Genomic DNA, 17,179 nt, shown 5'->3' on the forward strand with positions numbered 1-17,179 from the left:
CGTCGCAAGTCGCAACGCGGACACGTTCGGCAGGCTCCCCGGGTTTCAAACGCCGCAAAATTTGCCCGCCACGGCAAATAAAACCCCAGCAGCAGCAAGCACCCAAGTCAAAACCCTATTCTCTCTTGCATCCGTCTCTTTCTTGAAATATTGCCCCAATTGGGGCAATCTCCGCATAATCCCAGCAATTCTAAACCTAGCTTCCACTGTTCCATTCTCAATTTCTCGAGCTCTGGAAATCTCTGGCCCTAACGGCTCATTTATCTTACTTACAGAAAAAAAACAGCTCATTTATAGGGCTTCCCCGTCACGGCTAAAATGTCGTGGGAAAACGAGATTGTATTGCGGGATGTGACCAACGCCGGCATCGTCGTCAGTGACCGGATTGCCCGGGACGTGGCGGCCCAGCTCGACCTCGAAGAGGCTTTGGAAGCTTCCAGATACGCCAGTCATCCCTACTCAACTCATCCCAGAGAGGTAACCACGTTTATGCTATTTTTGGGACCCTTTGTTTGACTCCTCAGAAGTTCTAGGAAAAGAAGAAGTGTTGCTAGGCAGTCATAGTTGGAAGGAAGTGTTTGTTGGATTAATGTGAATGCTTAAGAAAAAAAGGTGAATAATTTCTTATACCTGGGTTTTTTAAGCAACCGGTTTTTGAGTAACATTATATCTTTTAGGTACAAAGAAATGCACTTTAGTGAATGATTTTTTTTAGATGTGCTTAATTTTCTGTAATAATTATGTTCATGATGCTCGTTGAGAATTATGGTTTCAAGGGCGTCCTCGCGAGACTCCCGTTTTGCGAGGGTCGGGGGAAGGTTGTCCCCATTTTTTGGGGCAGAGAGCTATTTCCAGAACTCGAACTAATGATCTTCAAATCACAAAGGACAAATCTTTCCATTGCTACCAAGGCTTGCGCTTTCATTATAGAAGTTCTGTATGGTCAAATTTGATTTCTCACTTGCAGTGATGTTGGGGTCTAAACTATTGAGCAATGGGGGATGACCTTGAAGTTCATAAATTCCTTATCATATCCTCTATTGTTTGGTTATATAAGGTAAAAGAAAGTAAATGCTCCCCCCTTGGTGCATGCGCGCAATCCTATGGAAATCTGTCTTGCCTACCCTCCAAAACTTTATCCTTATGACCCAATCATCTCAACATGCTTTATTACTTATTTAATATTTTATAATTTGGTGTAGTCCCACCTTAGGTTGTTATTTTTTTTCCTTTTTTTTTTTTCCATTTTACATCATATATTTTTATAGTTACTTACCAAAATGACCAATGACCATTATATCTTTTTGCCCCCTATCCTGTATATATTTTTAAATTTTTATATTCTTGTTATAACTCTACTGCTACTATAGCCTAAGGCCTTTTGCAAATAAAGTAAAATAAGGTAAATACTTTAAATGCATAACTGATCAAAGCATTAGTTGTTTGATTAAATCAACTATTCTTTTAGGACTTGGGAGTGTGGCTTTTGTGCAATAGGTAATATGATGCTTTGCCTTAGAAAAACTCCAAATCCGCCAATGGATATCATCCTTTTCCTAAAAGGTTCAAAATTCTGTTTATTTATAAGTATTATACACTGGACCCGTTTGCCAAGGAAGATTAGAAAACTGTTCATTCACTTATCAAAGCCAGTGTCAGATTTGTTTATCTGAGGATTATTGCTGTTGCATTTCTGAAAGATTCAGGTGCTTCAATTATGCCCATAATCATAAGAGTTTGTTATTCTGCAAAACCTCTTAAGCAAGTCAGCTTCTGATTTTCTTTTGTTTGCTTTCTTACTTGACAAAGTGGTCTTTTCATCATTGTATGGTGTGCATTCAATTTCAGTGGCCCCCTTTGGTTGAAGTGGTGGATACCTGGGAGCTCCCTCCTATACTAATTGACAGATATAATGCAGCGGGAGGGGAAGGAACTGCTTTATGTGGAATCTTTCCAGAGATTCGCAGAGCTTGGGCAACAGTGGATAACACATTGTTTCTATGGCGATTTGATAAGTGGTATGATTAATATCTGAAAATAATGCCCTCTGGCCAAACTATTCCATGGTTAACCAATCACTTAATAAATTTTTCATGGCTATGCTATTTTAAATTTTTGCTTTTGCTTTTATTGTTATTTTCTGTTACATTGTGATTCCCTTGTTTTAGTTATTGTATTTCAATTTCCAGCTGTCAGTCTGTTAGAATCAAAGGGCCACGTGTGAGGCCTTAGGAAAAGGACAAAAGAATCTGCTGTAACTGCTGGAAGGGGGTGTGATCTGTTGCATCCGCACCCTCCCAAGCGAGTATATTAACTCTGTAAAGGATATAAGCTGTCGGTAGTAGGCTGTAATTTGTGCTTTCAGTTACAGCTGATTGTTTGTTATATTTGTTGTAATGATTAGTTAGGCAGCGTCTCATTAATTTGTTGTATATAAGGATCAGTTTGTTTTCAGTTTGTTTTATTCATTCTGTTTGAATAAAATCTCTTGAGGTACTTTTCATCTCTTGCATTTTCTTCTATTCCGACTGTGAAACTATTGTTTCATGGTATCAGAGCCAAGTGACTAACGTCAATGGCTTCAAATCGTGATTTCAGTCCGTCCTCCACATCGATACCTAACTCCTTTGCGTTGTCGTCGGCGTCTCAATCCGACTTTATAACAATAGCGAAATCGTTTAACTATGTTCTGATCAAACTCGATTCTAGAAATTACTTGTTCTGGAAAGCTCAGATATTGGCTACGATTAGAGTGTTCGACTTGCTGCCATACATTAGCAAGTGCTAATTCGAGGGATACTTAAAGATGGTCTTTATCAGCTTACTTCAGCATTTGATCATGCTGGTGCTAAAGCTGTTTTTGCTGTTGAGTCAAGGACACCAGCCTCTAGTGTTAATTCTGCACATGTTGTTTCTTCAAATAAATGTAAAGGACAAAATTTGTCCTCTTTGTCCAGTTTGTCTTCTTTTCATGTATCTTCGAATATTCCTAAAATTGATCAACAGTGGCATGCCAAGTTAGGACATCCCTCATCTCGTATTCTTCAGTTGATATTGAATAAAATTGGTGTTCCTTGTTCGAATTTGAATATCTCCTTTTGTGATTCTTGTAAAATAGGCAAAATGCATCAACTTCCTTTTGCAAATTGTCAAATTATTGCAAAGAATCCCTTAGAGTTAGTCTATTCGGATCTGTGGGGTCTTGCACCAGTTCTGTCTACTGAGAGGTTTAAGTATTATATAGTGTTTGTTGATGCTTGCACTAGATATACATGGTTATACTTGTTGAAACAAAAGTCTGATGCCTTAGCTGTTTTCAAAACCTTTCATATGTTTGCTGAATTACAATACCAATCCAAACTAAAAGCTCTTCAAACCGATAATGGTGGTGAATTTAAGGCTTTTATACCCTATCTCACCTCTTGTGGTATTCAACCTCGATTCACTTGTCCTCATACACATCAACAGAATGGTGTAGCAGAAAGAAAACACCGACACATTGCTGAAATGGGTCTTACCTTGTTAGCCCATGCTCATATGCCCTTAAAGTTTTGGGTAGAAGCTTTTAAAACTGCTGTTTAAATCATAAATTTGTTGCCTACATCAATTCTTCAATTTAAATCTCCGTTTGAAATTCTCCTTAATAAACAACCCAATTATATGCAATTGCAACCATTTGGATGTGCTTGTTTTCCATTTCTTCAACCCTATAACAAGCATAAGTTTCAATTTCATTATACTAAATGTGTGTTCCTCGAGTATAGCTATGTTCAAGCTGGATATCGGTGCTTGCATCCGTCAAGAAGAGTATACGTGTCTAGACATGTTCAGTTCAATGCTGATGAATTTCCCTTTTCTAAGTTGTTTTCAAATTCATCTCCTTCTTCCCCTCAGATAAGTTCGTCTGGTCAATCTATTTCTGTACTTTAGTCTATTCGGTCCTTTCCTAACTGTTCATCCAATCCTCGAGTAGCACAGTCTTGTATTCCAAATCCTAATGATTCCTTACCTTGTTGAATCTTCTCAAAATATAACTGCAAATTGTCCAGCACCTAACTGTAAAAATCAGCTACATTCTTTAAATCAGCTGTAGTTTTTGCCACAACCATCTTTTCCAAAAACTGTTCCTGCCTCTTCAATTCATCCTATGATTACAAGGTCAAAATCTAAACATCTAGTTGTTTCTTCACCTCATGCTTTGGTAAGTTATGTTGAACCTAATTCAGGTCAAGAGGCTTTCTTAGACTCTAAATAGGTTGATGCTATGAATGCTGAGTATACAACACTTCAAAGAAATAAGACATGAGAATTGGTTCCCTTTTCATCTGAGATGAACTTGATTGACAGCAAGTGGGTTTTCGAATTAAATATAATCCTGATGGCTCCATTCTTAAGCACAAGGCTAGACTAGTAGCAAAGGGTTTTCTTCAAAACCCTGGAATTGATTTTGTTGAGACCTTTAGTCCTGTTATAAAAGCTCCTACTATCTGGATTTTATTCTCCTTAGCTGTCTCCTTTGGTTGGGATATCCAACAAGTTGATGTAAATAATGCTTTCTTAAATGGTGATCTTACCGAAACAGTTTTATGAAACAACCAGAAGGTTTTGTTGATTCAGATTTTCCCACACATGTTTGTCGATTAAAAAAGTATCTTTATGGCCTTAAACAAGCTCTTAGAGCTTGGTACACAAAATTGAAATCAGCTTTACAAAGTTGGGGTTTCAAGAGTGCAGTTTCTGATGCTTCACTTTTCATAAAGAGAAACCCTATGTATGTGCTATTTGTCTTTGTGTATGTGGATGATATTCTCATAACTGGTTTAGATTCTTTGGCCTTACAAGGGTGTATATATGATCTGGATACTCATTTTGCTCTCAAAACCCTAGGTTCGGTTAATTATTTCCTAGGTTTTGAAGCATACCGAAATTCCACTGGTATATATCTTACACAGTCTAAATACGCCTTGGATTTGTTGAAAAAGGCTTCAATGCAAGACTGTAAACCATGTAGCACACCTGTGGCTTCTGGTATATCTTTGACAGATGCGGGTGAGATGTTTCAGGATCCATTATTTTACAGAACTATTGTTGGGTCACTTCAATACCTAACCTACACTCAGCCTGATATAGCCTTTGTAGTCAACAAGTTAAGTCAATTTCTCTCTTCTCCTAGGCAACAACATTGGCTGGCCTGCAAAAGGTTGTTGCGGTACCTTAAAGGAATTGTTAATCTTGGTCTTGTGTTTGCTCCATCTCCTATGGATATGTCCTTAACTATCTACACCGATGCTGATCATGCAGGGTGCAAAGTGACTAGGAAATCAACCAGTGGACTATGTGTATTCTTTGGCTGCAATTTGATTATTTGGGGTTCCAGAAAACAGTTCGTAGTTGCAAGATCAGTGGGTGAAGCTGAGTATAGGGCAGCTGCCCAAGGTGTAACTGAGATTTTGTGGTTAAAATCACTGTTGTCTGAGTTAGGTCATTCTTGCACTCAAACTCCGGTTCTTTGGTATGACAATTTAGCAGCCAAAAGTATGGTTGAGAACCCTGTGTTTCATTATAGAACAAAGCACATTGAGATTGATGTGCATTTTGTGAGAGAAAAGGTTGAAAGTGGAGATGTTGATGTTCGATATGCCCCTACACTGCATCAAGTGGCTGATATTTTTACAAAGGGCTTATCCAAGGACAGGTTTGTGTTTTTGTGTACCAAGTTGGGTCTCAAGAGATCTCCTATGTCTAATGTCAATACTGGTCCTTCTGCTGCTTTAACAGAAAGTCTGTTGCCTAACAGTTCTGGAAAATCTATCTTATCATCATCTACGAAGCTTGATTTGAGGGGGAATGTAAAGGATATAAGTTGTTGGTAGTAGGCTGTAATTTGTGCTTTCAGTTATAGTTGATTGTTTGTTATATTTGTTGTAATGATTAGTTAGGCAGTTAGGCAACGTCTCATTAATTTGTTGTATATAAGGATCAGTTTGTTTTCAGTTTGTATTATTCATTTTGTTTGAATAAAATCTCTTGAGGTACTTTTCATCTCTTGCGTTTTCTTCTATTCCGACTATGAAACTATTGTTTCAAACTCTTCCAACTTTGTGGGAGAGGTATGAAAAATCAATAGAACTTTTCTCAATTGCTCTCCCTCTACATTCTCTCTGTTCTTGTCTTCTTTTCTCTCTCTCCCCCTTTGCTCTTACTTTGTTCTGCCCTTGAATCTCACTTATTCAAGGTAATTATCATTATCACACCGTGACAATTTGGTATCAGAGCCCGATCCTGACGAAGGATTGTTGTTAGCTCATGGTGGAAGGAACCCACATGAAGAACATGGAATCGCAATTGCAACAAGTCAGCTTGTCCATGTCTGAAGTCCAGAGGTGAGTCGACCAGCTTGAACTGGGAAATAGTCATAACCATGAGGCGATCATGGTGATCGATCATAAGTTGGAAGGGTCGATAGAAGGATTGGAAATAAGATTGGATGGGACGCTTGTTCAAATGCAAGAAGAGATGACGCAAATGAGGGAAGAACTGGGATTTAACTTCAACAGTTTTATGTTGATGTTCACACGTCAAAACCCAGTGAGTTTGGCCCTTGAATTCCTTCCTAGAGATAGAACGGAGCCTCTCTTACGAAACAACAGAGGCCATCTCAGGCCTGTAACTCCTGATATGGGGAGGGGTTAGGATGATGAGGTAGGGGCAATGCGGGATAGAGGTCATGGAGAGCAGGGACATCGCCAACAACCGGGGTTTCCCATGCCCTCGATGGAGATCCTTGTTTTTTAGGGAGCCAACCCTTGTTGGTGAGTGAGGAAGTGTGAGAGGATGTTTGAATGGTATGACATACTAGAAGGTAGGAGGGTTTCCTTAGCAGCTATCTATTTTGATGATGTAGTAGATGCTTGGTACCAGGGTTGGACCAGTGTGAGGGGTTAACCTACGTGGGGAGAATTCACTGAGAAATTATGTGAAAGGTTCGGGAAAAGAAGTATGTTCAACATTATTGAAGAATTTAACAAACTAAGGCATGTGGAAGATCTGAAAACCTATTTGAAGAGATTTGAAGAGCTTATGTCTCTCATGAGCAGCCAAGACCCACACCTATTTGAGGCCTATTTCGTGTCTAGCTTTCTGAGTGGCCTAAGTGATGATCTAAGGCCAATGGTTAAGATGATTAGGCTTAGAACGGTGGAACAGGTAGTGGAGAGTGCTAGGCTACAGGAGATGGTTGTGGAGGCACTGATTAAGGCTATGGCAGTGGGAACTTCCCACCAAGGCGGGAGAGGAGTAAACCGTGAATGGATAGGGGGTAATACCGGAGTCAAGCCACTGGGGATGCCTCAGTGAAGTGGCCTGAACAATGACCAGAGGAGACAACCCGGGCTGTGTTTTAGATGTGGGGATAAAATTCTCCCGTTGGAGGGCAATTCAGGAGAAGTAGGGGAAGAAGGAGATGAAATTGAGGAGTATGAGGATTCTGGAGATGAAGATAATGGGGAGATATCACTCCATGCATTAAAGGGGGTGACCAATAATAAGATAATCAAAGTAGAAGGGAAGGTGAATGATAAGAGCTTGTTGATTTTGATAGATAGTGGAAGTGCCCACTCTCAAACACTCAGCCATTGAGTGTGACAGTGGCTAATAGGGGCAAGGCACTGAGTAATTCAGCTTGTTATGGGTTTAAGTGGGAGATGTAAGGAGAGGGATTTGAAGCGGATCTTAGGTTGTTACAATTGGGGGGTTGTGACGTGGTCCTTGGAGTTGACTGGATGAAAGGGGTGAGTCCCATAAGTTTTGACTTTAATCGGATGGAAGTTTCCTTTGATAAAGGAGGGAAAAAGATGACACTAAAAGGGGGAAGGGAGACCGGAACATGTAAAATGATAATCGGAAAGAGGTTGCATAGAGCCCTCAGACACAATTGGAGCAAGCTTACTCAACTATACTCAATTGTAGCTGTGGAAGAAGGATTGGAGAAGGTGATGATTGGCGAACTAAGCCTGTTAGCTAGCAGCCCTCAAGGGAAGATTGGCTAGGTACACTCTCAGCACCTTATTGATAAAGTTATAAACTGTTGTTAGAATTTGGGGACCTCTTTGATGAGCCTAACACCCTATCGCCCACTTGTAACCTGGACCATTCCATCAACCTTAAGCCTAACTCTGAACCCGTAAACATCAGAGCCTACAAATATTCACCAACCCAGAAATCAGAAATTGAAAAAATGGTGAAGGAAATGTTAAACCAGTCATTCATAAGACCTAGTCATAGCCTATTTGCCTCACCAATGCTCCTAGTTAAAAGGAAGGATGGTTCTTGGCGATTTTGTGTGGACTACCGCTAATTAAATGCCATAACCATAAAAGACTGGTTTAACATTATTTGAAGATGCCCATAAAACTATCTTTAGGACCCATCATGGACACTTCGAGTTCTTGGTGATGCCCTTTGGGCTGACCAATGCCTCGGCCACTTTCCAGTCACTCATGAACCGAATATTTGAACCTTATTTGAGAAAGTTCATACTAGTGTTCTTTGATGACATTCTTGTATATAGCCTAACCTTGGATCAACATTTGAAACACTTGAGAACTACCTTAGAGTTCCTCCGATCCAACCAGCTTTCCATCAAAAGGTCTAAGTGTTCCTTTGGCCAAGAGCAGGTGGAATATTTGGGTCATTTAATATCGGGAGATGGGGTTAGAACAAACCCAACGAAGGTAGAGGCCATGGTCAATTGGCCCAAACCCGCAACCTTGAACTTGAAAGCATTGAGAGGGTTCCTTGGTTTAACTGGCTATTATAAGAGGTTTGTAAAGGGATATGGAGTGATAAGTAGACCACTAATAGAATTCTTGAAGAAGGGGAACTTCAAGTGGGGAGAGGAGGCTGAAGAAGCTTTTCAAAAGCTTAAGGAAGCAATGGGTGCAGTCCCAACTCTAGGATTGTTAGATTTAAGTAAACCATTCATATTGGAGACTGATGCTTGTGGGGTCAGCATAGGGGCAGTCTTAGTATAGAAATGCAGACCACTGGCATTTTTGAGCTAGGCCTTAAGTACAAGATACTTGGGATTGAGTATTTACGAGAAGGAGTTCCAAGCAGTGTTATTGGCTGTGGAGAAATGGCGACACTATTTAGAAGGTGGGAGATTCATTATTAAAACAGACCATGAAAGTCTCAAGTTTCTACTACAACAAAAATTACATACTCAGTTGCAAAAAAAGGGTATGGCTAAATTGTGGGGCTTGATTACTTGATACAGTATGGGCGGGGCAAGGAAAATGTGGCTGCCAATGCACTATCAAGGTGCGAGGAGGAAGGTAGTACTGCAACAATTACTGTTGTGGTACCGAAATGGTGCCAAGAAGTTATTGGCAATTATGCCAATGATGAGCAGATAAGGAAGATACTAGAAGAAGTGGTGGTGGAACCTAATGGGGTTGACGGATACACCATATCAGAAGGGATGTTGAGGTTCAAAGGAAGGATTGTAATAGGGGATGGAGGGAACCTCAAACAGAAAATATTGCAAACTCTACATGAATCACCAGTGGGGGGACACTCTGGTATTCAAAACATCTACCTTAAGGTTAAGCAAATATTTTATTGGCCCAACTTAAGAAGAGATGCTGAGAAGTTTGTGTTAGCATGTGACATATGCAAGAGGTGTAAGCTAGAGAATGTGTCCTACCCCGGTCTCTTACAACCCCTTCCTATACCTGGCAGAGCTTGGACTAGTGTGGCCATGGATTTTGTCGAAGGAATGCCCAAGTCAGAAGGAAAGGATAGTGTCATGGTGGTGGTGGACAAGTTTACCAAATTTGCTCTGTTTATTGGGTTAACACACCCTTACATAGCCAAGGAAGTAGCTTGGGTGTTTATGGATAGGGTGGTCTCCCACTATGGAGTGTCGGGGACAATTGTTTCAGATCGTGGCAAGGTGTTTACAAGCCATTTTTGGCAAGAGCTAATGGGATCTATGGGAATTAAGCTCAATATGTCAACAACCTACTATCCACAAACGGATGGACAGACAGAGAGAGTTAACTAGGTGTTGGAAACCTACTTAAGGTGCATGTGTATCATGCAGCCCAAGCACTGGCATAGGTGGCTAGCCTTGGCCCAATGGTGGTATAATTCCACATACCACACTGCCTTAAAGATGTCCCCCTTTGAAGCACTGTATGGATATAAATCCCTACTATTACCTGCTGTAGGAGGGCAATTTATAGTATTGTCGCTGGAAGAATACCTTTAGCAGAGGAGGGTAGTGTTGCAACAATTAAAACAGGAGTTGGCTTCAACCAAGAATAGAATGAAGCAATTTGCGGACATGAAGAGAAGTGATAGGGAATTGGAAGTGGGAGAACAAGTGTACTTAAGGCTCGGTACCCGTATTTGAAGTTCATCAGCCAAGGATCGGTGACTAAATTAAACTCCAAGTATTTTGGTCCGTTCACAATAACGGACAAGATAGACAAGGTGGCTTATAAGTTTCAGTTACCCAAGGGGACCAAAATACATCCGGTTTTTCATGTGTCCCTCTTGAAGAGGTCCATGGGGACCGAGCAGGTCAACCCAACCTTACCCATATTACCTAAGGAGAAGGACGGGCAGAAGGAACCAGAATCTATCATGGACATGAGGGTGGTTTATAATCAGGGGGTTCCCCTCATCCAAGTCCTGGTAAAATGGGGGCAGGAGGACACCAATGGCAACACCTGGGAGTATCTATCGAGCTTGCTGCAGTGTTTTCCAAGGGCTGCAAGTCTCCTGAGCATTTCTCGAGGACAAGAAAAGTTCTAAGGGGCGGAAGTTGTCACAGCTATGCTATTTTAAATTTTGCTTTTGCTTTACTGCTAGTATTGTTATTTTCTGTTACATTGTGATTCCCTTGTTTTAGTTATTTTATTTCAATTTCCAGCTGTCAGTCTGTTAGAATCAAAGGGCCACATGTGAGGCCTTAGGAAAAGGACAAAAGAATCTGTTGTAACCGCTGGAAGGGGGTGTGATCTGTTGCATCCGCACCCATCCAAGCGAGTATATTAACTCTTCCAACTTTGTGGGAGATGTATGAAAAATCAATAGAACTTTTCTCAATTGCTCTCCCTCTACATTCTCTCTGTTCTCGTCTTCTTCTCTTCTCTCTCTCTCTCTCTCCCTTTGCTCTTGCTCTGTTATGCCCTTGAATCTCACTGATTTAAGGTAATTATCATTGTCACACCGTGACAATCTTGAAGGGTGCCTCATACTGGCAGTTCAAAAATCACTAAATTGAATATGGTGCTTATTTGGGAGTTGATTTTCCAGTCAGAGTTCATGGTAGCATTTAACTTCATGATACTAAACTGTTAGAGTTCTACCAAATATAGTGGGAATATTTTATCCTTTTAGTTTTAATTACATTTGGCATATAGGAGATTCTGTTAGTGTTTCACAAAAAGGGTTATACTTATTAACTAACTACCATTTACGTGTTTGGGTATGTATTCTCTGGTTAAACTCTATTAACCTGAGCCAAAGTGGAACTTCAATAGGCGCATAGGTGAGTGAAATTCTTGCACGATCTACAATAAAGTGTTGTAATTGACTTCTCTTTTCAGTGATGAGGTCAAAAATAGGCCAAAAATGCAAATACATGAAGCCTTCTTGTGGATAAGTGATGGGGTGTGGCAGTAGGAGGGGAAAGTGGGGTTTGAATTTAATGATATATAGAAGTGGGCTTGATTAGCCAAGTGGTATTGTGCATATGTAGAGAGAGAATGGACGGGAGGCATGTGAAAGATGAGGTAAGATGGAAGAGATGTTGGATGGGGATGAGGAGATTTCATGTGGCACTTCGAGATAATTGTAAAGTTGTAGTAAGTATTATTTTTTTAAAGAGAAGGTTTGTATCAATTGAAATATTGATGGTAAACTGAAGAAATTTTGTTCTGTAATGAGCTTAATTTTCCTTTTTTGGTAAATCATTCAGCCTCATCATGCCATGTTTTTTTACTTTGTTCTTTTCTTTTGGGTTAATTTATACTACTAGGAGGCTTGTTTGGTTCTATCTTTTGAAGAAATCGATGACTTCCCATCTTTTAAAAAAGAGATCAACTGTCAGCTTATATTAACCAAGAGGGGAGTTGAGATATACGAGTTTCTTTGTGGTACTGTTATTTACTTATTTCCCTTGACTGTACAGTTTTAGATCTTGCACTTCTACTTTTGAGGATATCCATGCCAGCAACCTGAGACAAAATTCAATTCAACATAACATTCCAAATAATGTTGTTTTGGTTATAATGTGTATGAAGAAAATATTTGATATGCTATGTATCATGGAAAAAGCTAGAATTTAATGAAGAACATAGCTGATAGGCTATATATCATTAAAAAGTAAGCATTTAATCAATATCCAAATCTTGCAAGTGAATGGTCCTTGTGATAGCTTTTAAGTTTCAGTGATCTTAGATGTTTGATTGAATACTGAATACAATGTTTCCATCAGGCTTCTGTTGAAAGTGCTGCATGCATCCATCTCCATCTCCACATGCTATGAATTTCTTGTTTTAAGATTTTGCCTTTTCTTTCCTTTTTTTGGGTTGCGTGTAGGGATGGTCAATGCCCTGAATATAGCGGGGAGGAACAAGTTATTTGTGCTGTTGGCCTGGCCAAAGCTAAGCCTGGTATTTTTGTTGAAGCTATTCAGTATCTTTTAGTCTTAGCAACTCCTGTCGAGGTAGTGACTTTTCCCTAACCCTTCTTCTCATGCTTTTTGGAATGCAATGTTGTGCTTGCTTTGTTTATTCTTGGAAACTCCTGTTGTGCTTTTGTCCATTGACTAATTTTCTTTGTTAAAACATTTCCATATGTTAGTAGTGACTGTAGATCTTTACTTTTTCCTCTCTCCTTTTCCTTTTTTATATGAATCTCAATCTGTTTGGTACTGTTTAATAGATATTTAATTTTGAGAATATCCAGTTATTGATTTTATTGAGAAACGTCTTCCAGGGATGAATAGTTGTTTGTGCTTTCTTGTCTTGAAGATGATTCATTCTGATCAATTGAGTCAAACTTCCTAGTTCTTACTTGTGTTGTCTTAATTACTTGTATTGCTACAATTTTGAGAACCTTCAACAGTTCTATTGAAGCATGACCCAGTTGGTGTTCTCTTAATAGCCTTTTTTCTGGGTGGTGTGTTCTATCAATTAGCACCAAGCAGGCAACTTCATCTTTGAGTTAGCCAGGCTATATATTTTGAATTTGTATTGTCATAATATACTTCCATACATGTTGTTCACACCATTGTTTTAACTATTTGTATTTTTGGCAGATCAGAGTGAGACTCTGAGATAAGAATTTTGATATTTTGGTGAACTCCTAATTGTTGACTGGCGCATCTATATGTTTATCCATCATGTGAATACAACTGTGTGTACATGAGAATCTTTTCTTGATAATTTAAATGCATTACTATCAACATTTTCAATATACTTGTTCTCTTTTCTTTATCATGTAAAATTTTCCATCCTTTCTGTGGACTAGTTTCAGCAATTCACATCTATATTCATTGTGCCCAGTTGATCCTTCTAGGAGTATGCTACTCTGGAAGGAGTGATGGAACCGATCCATATGCAGAGGTTTCATTACAGCCTTTGCCAGAGTATACAGCTCCGTCTGATGGAGTCACGATGACATGTATTGCTTGTACGGATAAAGGTCATATATTCTTGGCGGGCCGGGATGGCCACATTTATGAATTGCAGTATACAACCGGTTCAGGTTGGCACAAACGTTGTCGTAAAGTTTGCCTGACTGCGGGTTTGGGAAGTGTCATTTCAAGGTTTCTTCTACTTTTTAATGCCTTAAATTTTTCTGGTTATTAATTTGTGCATAGAAATAATATTATTTAGGCCAGACCTTGAACTTTGCCAAGCTTCTTAAACATGTTCCCTCCTAATGGATCTGAATGATAGAAAACTTTTATTGGTCCATAACCTGTCCTCAGTAAGTCTGAGTCCGCTTTGAGATTTTCTTTTCAAATTGAAATGAGCCTAAGTTAAAGTTTGCTCATTCTGATGTGTGAACATTAACTGTTTACGCTAAATTTTTTTTGAACAGCCACATGACCTTGTGTTGGGCCTGCTTTTAAGCTTAAATCCGTATCTGAAGAATGAATGTTGCCTGTGTCTTGTTCCTATGCGCTCATGCATTTTCCTGATTGATTAGGTGGATTGTACCAAATGTATTCAAGTTTGGAGCTGTTGATCCCATTGTTGAAATGGTTATTGATAATGAGAGACACATTTTGTATGCACGCACTGAAGATATGAAGATTCAAGTTTTTGTTCTTGGACCATATGGAGAGGGCCCACTCAAGAAGGTTGCAGAAGAGAAAAATTTGATCAGTCAGAGGGATGCACATTATGGAGGTAGACAGTCAGCTGGCTCAAGGGCACCTCCTCGATCAGCAAAAACATCTATAGTTTGCATTTCACCCTTGTCAACTCTTGAGTCAAAGTGGATGCATCTTGTTGCTGTTTTATCAGATGGTAGAAGGTTGTACCTATCCACTGCTTCATCCAGTGGAAGCAGCGTTGGAGGTTTGAATGGATTTAATACTAATGTTCAGAAGCCTAGCTGCTTAAAAGTGGTAACAACCAGGCCTTCTCCTCCTTTGGGCATTGGTGGTACTTTTGGTGCCATACCTGTTGCTGGTCGACCTCAGAATGAAGATCTGTCATTGAAGATAGAATCAGCATGCTACTCTGCTGGAACTCTTGTTCTTTCTGATTCATCTCCGTCAACAGCATCTTCCCTTTTGATGGTGAACAGGGATTCAAGCACACAATCATCTTCAACCGCTAATATTGGGGCTGGTGTGAGGAGTTCTCGGGCATTACGGGAGTCTGTATCTTCTCTACCTATTGAAGGCCGAATGCTTTTTGTAGCTGATGTTTTACCCCTGCCAGATGCAGCAGCCACTGTGCAGTCACTATACTCACAATTGGAATTCTTTGGGCTTGATAACTCAGGAGAATCTTGTGAGAAGGCATCTGGAAAACTTTGGGCTAGGAGTGATCTTTCAACACAACACATACTACCAAGGAGAAGAATTGTCATATTCAGTACTATGGGCATGATGGAAGTTGTTTTCAATAGGCCAGTTGACATCTTGAGGAGGTTGTTGGAATCCAACTCTCCAAGATCAATTTTGGAGGATTTTTTCAATCGCTTTGGACCTGGAGAAGCAGCAGCCATGTGTTTAATGCTGGCTGCAAGAATAGTCCATACCGAAAATCTTATTAGCAACGTTGCTGCTGCTAAGGCAGCTGAAGCTTTTGAGGACCCTAGACTTGTTGGAATGCCGCAACTTGAAGGTACTGGTGCATTGTCAAATACCAGAACTGCAGCTGGAGGAGGATTTAGCATGGGGCAAGTTGTACAAGAGGCCGAGCCGGTTTTTTCAGGTGCTCATGAAGGGCTCTGTTTGTGCTCATCAAGGTTGCTTTTGCCTTTGTGGGAGCTTCCTGTTATGGTGACAAAAGGTGGCTCCAATTCTGCTGACATCATGCCTGGGAATGTAATTATTGTGTGCAGACTCTCTGTTGGTGCGATGCAAGTCCTTGAAGATAAAATTCGCTCTTTGGAGAAGTTTCTAAGATCTAGAAGGAATCAGAGAAGAGGACTATATGGTTGTGTTGCTGGTCTTGGAGATTTGACAGGTTCAATTCTGTATGGAACTGGTTCAGATCTAGGTGCTGGTGATAGAAGTATGGTCCGGAACTTGTTTGGTTCTTACTCTCGAAATGGGTCTGCTGAAGGTGGTACATCTAATAAAAGGCAACGGCTTCCATATAGTCCTACAGAGCTAGCTGCCATGGAGGTAATTTTATATTGGAGGGCTTAGTATGATTCTGTATATATATATTGTTGACAGATGTTACTTTTTCATTTTTTTCCCTCATTTATTTGAACCTCTTGGACTCTCTTCTGTAGGTAAGAGCAATGGAGTGTATCAGGCAGCTGCTCCTTAGATGCGCTGAAGCTCTATTTCTGCTGCAACTCCTTTCACAGCATCATTTAGCGCGCTTGGTTCAGAATTTTGATGGTAATATGCAACAGGCATTGGTTCAGTTGACATTCCATCAGCTCGTCTCCTCTGAGGATGGTGATCGGCTTGCAACAAGGCTCATATCTGCTTTAATGGAGGTATGTTTGTGTGACTATTGGTGGCGTCTTAATAATTGTCACGATTTGTTATTCTTTGGTCACTATATATATTGCCCTTTCTACTTTTACAAGTGTTATGTAGCTTTGGGGGCTGTGTCATTGTCATATTTTGAATTGTTCACTTACTAAAGATGTCCATGCCTCCAGTACTATACCGGTCCCGATGGCAGGGGAACAGTAGACGATATCAGTGCTAGACTTCGAGAAGGGTGTCCGAGTTATTTCAAGGAATCAGATTATAAATTTTACTTAGCTGTGGAATGTCTTGAAAGAGCTGCTGTAACTTCTGATACTGAGGAGAGAGAAAATCTTGCTAGAGAAGCCTTTGATTACTTGAACAAAGTTCCAGAGGCTGCAGACTTGCAGACTGTCTGCAGGCGTTTTGCAGACTTGAGGTTTGTCCATTAATGTGACCTGCAGTTGTTTTGACTGCTTTCATTTTTTGGTTGGATTTTTTTTATCAGAGATAATGAGGTGGAAATTGCAGATTTTATGAAGCTGTGGTTCGGTTGCCTCTGCAAAAGGCCCAGGCCCTTGACCCGGCTGGTGATGCTTTTAATGAGCAGATAGATGCAGGGGTTAGAGAACATGCTCTTGCCCAGCGTGAGCAGTGTTATGAGATTGTCATAAGTGCTATGCATGCTCTAAAAGGTGAAACTTCAAAAAGGGAATTTGGTTCTCCCATCAGACCTGCTGCGCAATCGGCCCTTGATCCTGGGTCTCGGGAAAAATATATTTGCCAGATTATTCAACTTGGTGTCCAATCATCTGATAGACTATTTCACGAGTATTTATATCGAGCATTAGTTGATTTGGGCCTTGAAAATGAATTGCTGGAGTATGGTGGCCCTGACTTGGTGCCATTTCTCCAGAATGCTGGGCGTGAACCTGTACCCCAGGTGTTTTCTTGTTTCTGTTTATTTAATGATTTGTTTTTACATTTTCT

At 40.1% G+C, this 17,179-nt stretch overlaps 1 protein-coding gene across 1 annotated transcript in view; it reads left to right on the forward strand.

The window, feature by feature from the left end:
- LOC127809619 (nuclear pore complex protein NUP155) overlaps positions 1-17,179 on the forward strand; it is a 27,485-nt gene continuing 10,306 nt past the window's right edge. The window contains exons 1-8 of the mRNA XM_052348558.1: positions 1-477; positions 1,849-2,018; positions 12,613-12,739; positions 13,581-13,843; positions 14,230-15,886; positions 16,000-16,212; positions 16,381-16,628; positions 16,721-17,132. Coding sequence (XP_052204518.1) covers positions 319-477; positions 1,849-2,018; positions 12,613-12,739; positions 13,581-13,843; positions 14,230-15,886; positions 16,000-16,212; positions 16,381-16,628; positions 16,721-17,132 — 3,249 coding nt within the window. The 5' untranslated portion in view covers positions 1-318. The remainder of the gene's footprint in view (positions 478-1,848; positions 2,019-12,612; positions 12,740-13,580; positions 13,844-14,229; positions 15,887-15,999; positions 16,213-16,380; positions 16,629-16,720; positions 17,133-17,179) is intronic.

The sequence above is a fragment of the Diospyros lotus genome, chromosome 9 (genome assembly GCF_014633365.1).
Source record: "Diospyros lotus cultivar Yz01 chromosome 9, ASM1463336v1, whole genome shotgun sequence".
Taxonomy (NCBI): Eukaryota; Viridiplantae; Streptophyta; class Magnoliopsida; order Ericales; family Ebenaceae; genus Diospyros; species Diospyros lotus.